Source organism: Giraffa tippelskirchi, chromosome 7, assembly GCF_054371585.1.
Source record: "Giraffa tippelskirchi isolate mGirTip1 chromosome 7, T2T-mGirTip1v1.2.pri, whole genome shotgun sequence".
Classification (NCBI taxonomy): domain Eukaryota; kingdom Metazoa; phylum Chordata; class Mammalia; order Artiodactyla; family Giraffidae; genus Giraffa; species Giraffa tippelskirchi.
In genome coordinates this window covers 75459920-75467891 of record NC_137281.1, presented here as the reverse complement: position 1 = coordinate 75467891, position 7972 = coordinate 75459920, and the positions used below count along the sequence as shown (strand labels likewise).

The window sequence follows — 7972 nt, the reverse complement described above, 5'->3', positions numbered from 1 at the left end:
TCTTTATCAGATAATTATTTCTGGAAGGGGGACTGCTTCTAGGGCCCAAGAGTGGACTCTTGTCTGATACTCAGAAATGAATTGTCCGAGGAGACATATGTGCTGACAAAGCAAGAGACTTTATTGGGAAGGGGTGCCTGGTGGAGAGCAAGAGGGTAAAGGAACCCAGGAGGACTGCTCTGCCATGTGGCTCGGGGTCCCTGGTTTTCTGGTGATGGGATTAGTTTCTGGGCTGTCTCTGGCCAATCATTCTGACCTAGGGTCCTTCCTGGTGGCACACTCATTGCTCAACCAAGATGAATGACAGTGAAGAGGATTCTGGGAAGTCAGTAGGACATGTCTCCTTTTGACCTTTCCCAAACTCTTCTAGTTGGTGGTGGCTTGTTAGTTCCATGTTCCTTACCGGGACCTCTTGTCCTAAAATAACTCATGTGAATAGTTACTATTTCACTAGTGAATGGTTACTATTTCACTTTCATTTTGATGAAAGTGAAAGAGGAGAGTGAGAAGTTGGCTTAAAACTCAACATTCAAAAAACTAAGATCATGGCATCTGGTCCCATCACTTCATGGCAAATAGATGGGGAAACAATGGAAACAGTGATAGACTTTATTTTCTTGGGCTCCAGAATCACTGCAGATGGTGACTGCAGCCATGAAATTAAAAGACCCTTGATCCTTGGAAGCACAGCTATGACCAACCTAGATAGGATATTAAAAAGCAGAGACATTACTTTGCCAACAAAGGTTCATCTATAAGCTATGGTTTTTCCAGCAGTCATGTATACATGTGAGAGTTGGACCATCAAGAAAGCTGAGAGGCAAAGAATTGATGCTTTTGAACTGTGGTGCTGGAGAAGACTCTTGAGAGTCCCTTGGACTGCAAGGAGATCCAACCAGTCCATCCTAAAGGAGATCAATCCTGAATATTCATTGGAAGGACTGATGCTGAAGCTGAAACTCCAATACTTTGGCCACCTGATGCAAAGAACTGACTCACTGGAAAAGACCCTGATGCTGGGAAAGATTGAAGGCAGGAGGAGAAGGGGACGACAGAAGATGAGATGGTTCGATGGCATCACCGACTCAATGGACGTGAATTTGAGCAAGCTCTGTGAGTTGGTGATAGACAAGGAAGCCTGGCGTGCTACAGTCCATGGGGTTGCAGAGTTGGACACAACTGAGCGACTGAACTGAATAGTTACTATGGTACCTGACTAGGGTGGGTGATTTCAATCAGTGTTTCCCCAACATAGTGATTTACAAGTATTTACTTCAGCTTATGACTCATCTTTTAATTCTCTTAACAGTGTCTTTTAAAGAGCAGAGATGTTAATTTTGATAAGGTACAGTATATCTTTTTTTTTTTTTGGTATGGTGCTTTTGAAGTCATAACTAAGAAATCTGTGCCTAATACAAGGTCACAAAATTTTTTTCTGTTATTTTATTCTAGAAGTATGATAGTTTTAGGTTTTATCTATGATCCATGTTGAAGTATAAGGAGTGAGATATAGATTGAAATTTATTTGGATATATATGTCAAATTGCTTTAACAACATTTATTGAAAAAACAATCGCTTCTCCATTGACTGACTTTATACCTTGTGAAAAATTAGTTTCCCTATATATATGGTTATATTTCTGGACTTCAAAATCTGTTCCATTGTACAATTTGGTTTTTTTTCCTGGTAAAATGAACATAATATTTATCATTTTTAGCCATTTGTAAGTACATAATTCAATGGCTTTAAATATAGTCACAATGTTGTATAATGATCACTGTTTATACCTCAAACTTTATTCTTTAAACCATCCTCAACATAAACTCTGTATCCATTAAACAATAATTCTCAAGTCTTCCCTCCTAGCCCTTGGTACCAACCTCTGGTAACCTCTATTCCACTTTTTCTCTGTATGAATGTGTCTGTTACAAGTACTTTATATGAATAGAATCATACACTATTTGTCCTTCTGTGTCTGGCTTATATCATCTTGTATAATGTTTTCAGTGTACATCACATTGTAGAAATACAAAAATTTCATTCCTTTTTATGGTTGAGTACTATTCCCTTTCTTCCCTTTTTTCTTCACCTTCTGGGACTACTGCAGTTCATATGTTGATCCACCTGATGGTGTCCCACAGGTCCTTTAGGTGCTATTCACTTTTCTTTATTCTTTTTTTCTGTCCCTCAGTCTTGCTAATTTCAATTGTCCTATCTCCACTATGGGCTTCCCTGGTGGCTCAGAGGGTCGAGAACTCACCTGCAATGTGGGAGACCTGGGTTTGATCCCTGGGTTGGGAAGATCCCATGGAGGAGGGCATGGCAACCCCCTCCAGTATTCTTGCCTGGAGAATCCCATGGACAGAGGAGCCTGGCGGGCTACGGTCCATAGGGTCACAAAGAGTCGGACACGACTGAGCCACTAAGCACAGCACATCTCCACTACTTCTTTCTTCTTCTGTTAGGATCTGCTTTTGAATCCCTCCAGTGATGTTTCCATTTCAGTTGTATTTTTCAGCCTCAGAATTTCTCTTGATTCCTTTTTATATCTTTGTTTTTATTAATATTCTCATTTTGTTCATATATTGTTTTCCTGTCTTTGTCCATGTCTTCATTTACTTCTTGGAACCTGTGAGATAGTTTTTTAAAAAGTCTTTGTCTAGTAAGTCCAATGTCTGGGCTTTATCAGGGTCAGTTTCTGTAAATTAATTTTGTTCCCTTGAATGGGCCATACTTTCCTGATATTTTATATGCCTGTGATTTTTTTTTTTAAACTGTACATTTGACTCCTTCAGTGTGTTAACTCTGGAAATCAGATTCTCACCTAGAGTTTTCTTTTTTAGTTGTTGAAAGGTGTCTCTTTGGTGGGGATTAGCTTGAGATGAAAGCTTAAGTGTCTCTTCAGGTCTTTTTTTGAGCCTCTCTCTTTCCCTGGACATATGTGGTACTTTACCAAACTCCTCTCAAATGGGGAAATGTCTCAAAAGGGGGGAAAAAGTAGGGGGAAAAAACTCAAACATGTATTGTTCCTTTAAATCTTCTGGAAGCAGTTTCTGTCAAGGGGGTTGAAACTGTGGTGTCCAGACTCTTTGTTAGCCAAAATTTCCCCTGGAAGCTGCAAGCTTTTTAGTAGACTTCATAATTTCAAAACTATTGAACTGTTGAATAGTTCAGTTTCTGTCAAGTACAATTGTTGTCTAGGTGGAGAGATGAAGGCTTAGTACTTCCCACTCTTTCTGCTTTCCTGAGGTTTCTCTAGTATAGACTTGTAAGATTCTTTCTCAGCTGCCCTAAAAGAAAGCAAGGGAGGAATCTGGACCCGTGCTTTCTAGATTAAATAAGTATTCCTTAGATTCTGGTGTACGCATATGCCACTGGATTAGTCCAGATGAAAGAGTTTACGGAAGTACATCTTCTCCAGGCAGCTCTTCAGGAAACCGCGGGGAGAGGGAAAGGTTTCCTGGTCCCCAAGCCAAGTAAAAGATGCACAAGCCATCTGAAAAAGAAGGGTAGTATTTCTTCTCCGCATGAACTTGCTCTGCCGGCTCCAGCTGCAGCGCCACGCACGTCCACTAGGGACCGCTCCAACGACCCAAGCTGGGCGCGCAAACCGGGCGACGCCCCGCGCGTGCTCACTGGGTGCAACGCCTGCCTCTGAACCTCCGCGGACACCCTAGCTTTGGGCTGCTGCTCCCCTGGCGGCTGCCCTAAAGCAAACCTCTAGCAGCTGGGTACGGCAGCTCTTTGGGGACAAAAGTCTTCCCTTGGGGTGGGCTCCGCTTCACGCTCACTGGTCTTTCGGGCAGACCTGAGCCGGCAGGTATCAGAGGGTGCACTGTGTTGCTATCGGGGATCAGGAAGAGGCCGGGCTTGCGCGGAATTGGGGCTGGCCGGGGCCCGCGGGACGCCGTCGCTGCCCGGATGTTGCGATGGCTGATCGGGGGAGGCCGAGAACCACAGGGACTGGCCGAGGTAAATCCCCAGGTGGACTCTGCCTGATGCCGCGGCGGCCTAGCCTGCCCGAACTGTGGCTGCTGTCTGAGCCCGGCTCGCATCCGGACGTGGGAGACCCGGCGGAGGCGGGGCCTGCGAATTCCGAGGGCGAGGTCGGCGGGGATGGGGGGCCCTTTCCCTGGGAGGTAGACCGCGCTTCCAGGGGTGTGGAGACGGAAGCTGGTGGAGTCCAACGACAGAATCAAGGACGCCCAACTAGTCTTCTGCCTACTGAAAGCAGTCTCATTCTAATTTAAAAGCACCCAATTTAGTAGAGACTAAGAAGGTGTGACTGCAGATTTACACTTTTGGTTTGTTTGGTATTTTGTCACTACCCAACATCAACTGATGCGTGCTCAGGGAATATGAAATTAATTTCATTATATAAAACCAAAAAAGATATTTTTTAAAAAATCAATAATTTGCTTAAAAGTTAAAATTATATTTGAATTATCTATTTTGAGTTCGATAGTCACATTCTTCATGGGTCTGAATAGCTGAATAGACTTAAATGTTGAAAGGGAAAGGGAAGTCGCTCAGTCGTGTCCGACTCTTTGCGACCCCGTGGACTCTAGCCTACCAGGCTCCTCCGTCCATGGGATTCTCCAGGCAAGAATACTGGAGTGGTTTGCCATTTCCTTCTCCAGGGGATCTTCCCGACCCAGGGATCGAACCCAGGTCTCCCGCATTGGAGACAGACGCTTTAACCTCTGAGCCACCAGGGAAGTCTTAAATGTTGAGAATAAAGTAATTTTGGAACCCGAAAAGTATTGAGGTCTGGAATTTATTTCAAATGCTATTTAAGAATAGGATTCATGTTGAATTCTCTTTTTTTTTTATAGGGAATATTTTTGATTGTTAAGAAAAACTTGCATTGTAAGCAGTCTTCTCTGTTTTAACTTCCTCATATCTTTGCAGTTGAGGCTTATTATCGTTAAGTCCTAAAAGGATTTCTTGTTTAAAATTAGGTTTATTTTGTATGGCAAAAACCGCTACAATATTGTAAAGTAATTAGCCCCCAACTAAAATAAATAAATTTATTAAAAAAAAATAAAAAATAAAATTAGGTTTATTACAGATAGGCTTAAATTCTAAAGATGGTGGAAGAATTGTGGAAAATTGACTAGTTCGTGTGTGATATATATGACAGTTCCTTATTAACCCAATTGTTTCTTTAATCATAGAATTTGATTAACTAATTCTGCCCTGTTTAGCAAGCTTTCGTCTGGAGGAAGTAGTGTACAGTTTTCAAACTTCTTGCATTTGCTTTTTCTCATCAGAACCACTGCTAGAAGGGCGACGGGGTAAATGAAAAAATTACTGCTTTGAGTGAATTTTTTTTAAACATTAATGAGTGTTAAATTGTACATTTCTTTGTGTAAAAGTACTTGTGTTTTATAACTGCTGTGAATTTGTACATTATCCGAACCAGTGATTTTCCGTTCATTATGCAAGAACTTTGTATCTAGGCTTCTAGTTTAAGCAGTGTTTGCCTACTGGGATGGTTTTGCTCCTTAGAGGACATTTGGCAATGTCCAGAGACATTTTTAATTGTCACTATTGACAGGTTTGGGGAGAGGTTGGATTTCTATCGACATGTAGTGTGTAGAAGCCAGGAATGTTGTTCAGCATCCTAAAATGGACAAGAAAGTCCTCAACAAAAGAATTACCTGGTCCAAAATGTCAGTATTGTCGCATTTGAGAAGCTACAATTTAGAAGTTAAGGAAACAAGTTTTATCATGAAATAGTACTGGATTTGACTATAGAAATGGAACTGGTAAGATCTACCTTACAGAATTATTCAGTGAGTTATAAGCCATATGTGCCTTTGTACAGTGTCTGGCATATGGACTGCCACATATATTTTCAAATAGAAATGAAGGTGTGTAGGTCTTAGGACTAAGCATCATACTGTGTAAATTTACCAATTATCTTTATCAATATTGTCCAAAGTTGAATTTACTGAATTCATTGACTATGAATTACTTCATTTTTCCTTTGTTCATTCAGTACATGTGTTGAGTGCCTGTAATGGAGTAGGCACTGTTTTAGTCTATGTTATATTTTACCTCTTTGACTTAGAGTTGTATTTCTGCCAAATTTTGAGAAACACCCATTCTAAAATATTGTGTTGGTTTGGCCCATTAGTTTTTTAGATCAGGTTTATTGAGGTATAATTTCCATAAAACAAAATACATCCTTTAAAATTTATTTTGACCTGAAAATATTTAAATTTATGATGTGGATTTGTGCTAAGAGAAATGTTTTATGTTAAATTGGCAGTTATTTAATATTAGGGGAAATAATATATAGTATTAGGATATCATATACTATAGTTTCTAAAGTCTTGTGTTCTTAGATGTATACCATATAGTTTTATTCCAATATGATCTTTTATCATAAATCATTTTATGTTTTTTTCTGTTTCCCCCATTACAAGAAATCTCCTTTACAGACAATAGGTGAAGAACAAACCCAGAACCCCTACACTGAACTGCTTGTACTGAAAGCTCATCATGACATTGTACGGTATCTGGTACAGTTAGATGACTACAGGTAAGCAGCTCTAGTTATCCAACTGACTACCATTTGGAAAGAATTTTTTGGAAATTTTATATTAAAAACAGCTTCAGAATTAATCCAGCTTTTCTAAAAATTTTGAAACTGATCAGTAATAGCATTTAGTAGAAATTGACCTCAGTGGCTTGATGAAATATGTGTCTGAAGTCTTTTTGCTCAGAAGTTAGGGTATCATTTCTGGTGATTTGATGGTTATTTTTGCTTGTTCAAAGTTGTGGGTTTCTTTTTTGTTATTGTTTTTGAATGCTCAACAAATACTCTTGTTAGTTTAAAGGAAATGTATGACTTTAAAATGTTGGTGGGAGTTTTAATTGTATGTTAAGGTGAATCTAAATTTGAGAACCAACCCAGGTGGCACAGTGGTAAACAGTCCTCCTGCCACTGCAGGAGACACAAGGGATGTGGGTTTGATCTCTGGGTTGGAAAGATCCCCTGGAGAAGGAAATGGCAACCCATTCCAGTATTCTTGCCTGGAAAATTCTATGGGCAGAGGAGCCTGGCAGTCTGTAGTCCAGGGGGTCACAGAGTCAAGCATGAGTGAGCACACGCGTGCACACACACACAAACATGTACCACATACACACAAAATGTTTAAATATCGGGTACCTCCCAGGAATGTACTATTTTCAGTGGAAGATTAGGAAAGTATTTAATCTAAATTTTTTGTTATTCAAAATGTACCTTATTCTTTTTTTTTTTTTTAATACCAAAAGCATTTCATATTGGGTTATAGCTAGTTAGCAATGCTGTGACAGTTTCAGGTGTACAGTGAAGGGACTCAGCCATACATATCCATGTATCCACTCTCCCCCATACCCCCTTCCATCCTGGCTGGCACATAACATTGAGCAGAGTTCCATGTGCTATTCAATAGGTTTTTGTTGTTATCCATTTTAAATATAGCAGTGTGTACATGTCTTCCCAAAGTCCTTAACTATCCCTTCCCCCCAGCAACCATGAGTTCATTTTCTAAGTCTGTGAGTCTCTTTCTGTTTTATAACAAGTTTATTTGTGTCATTTCTTTTTAGATTTTACATGTAAGGGATGTCATATGATATTTCTCCTTCTCTTCATACTGAATGAAGTAAGTCTGACTTACTTCACTCAATATGACACTCTGTAAGTCCATCCATGTTGCTGCACATGGCCTTATTCCATCCTTTTTAATGGCTGAGTAATATTCCCCCCCACTTACCTCTCTCTATATATATATGTATATACACACACATGTATATTTGTTTATCCACTCCTCTGTCAGTGGACATCTACATTGCTTCCATGTCTTGGCCATTGTAAACAGTGCTGCAGTGGACATTGGGATGCATGTATCTTTTCAGGCTATGTTTTTCTCTGGATATATGCCCAGGAGTGGGATGTAGGGTCATTTGGTAGCTCCG

At 40.2% G+C, this 7972-nt stretch overlaps 1 protein-coding gene across 2 annotated transcripts in view; it reads left to right on the top strand.

Annotated features, from left to right (window-relative positions):
- The first annotated feature begins 3805 nt into the window (after positions 1-3805).
- The window catches only part of WDR41 (WD repeat domain 41), a 45712-nt gene continuing 41545 nt past the window's right edge, over positions 3806-7972 (top strand). For both annotated transcript variants that reach the window (XM_081505937.1, XM_081505936.1), the window contains exons 1-2: positions 3806-3973; positions 6436-6551. In XM_081505937.1, coding sequence (XP_081362063.1) covers positions 3923-3973; positions 6436-6551 — 167 coding nt within the window. In that variant the 5' untranslated portion in view covers positions 3806-3922. The remainder of the gene's footprint in view (positions 3974-6435; positions 6552-7972) is intronic.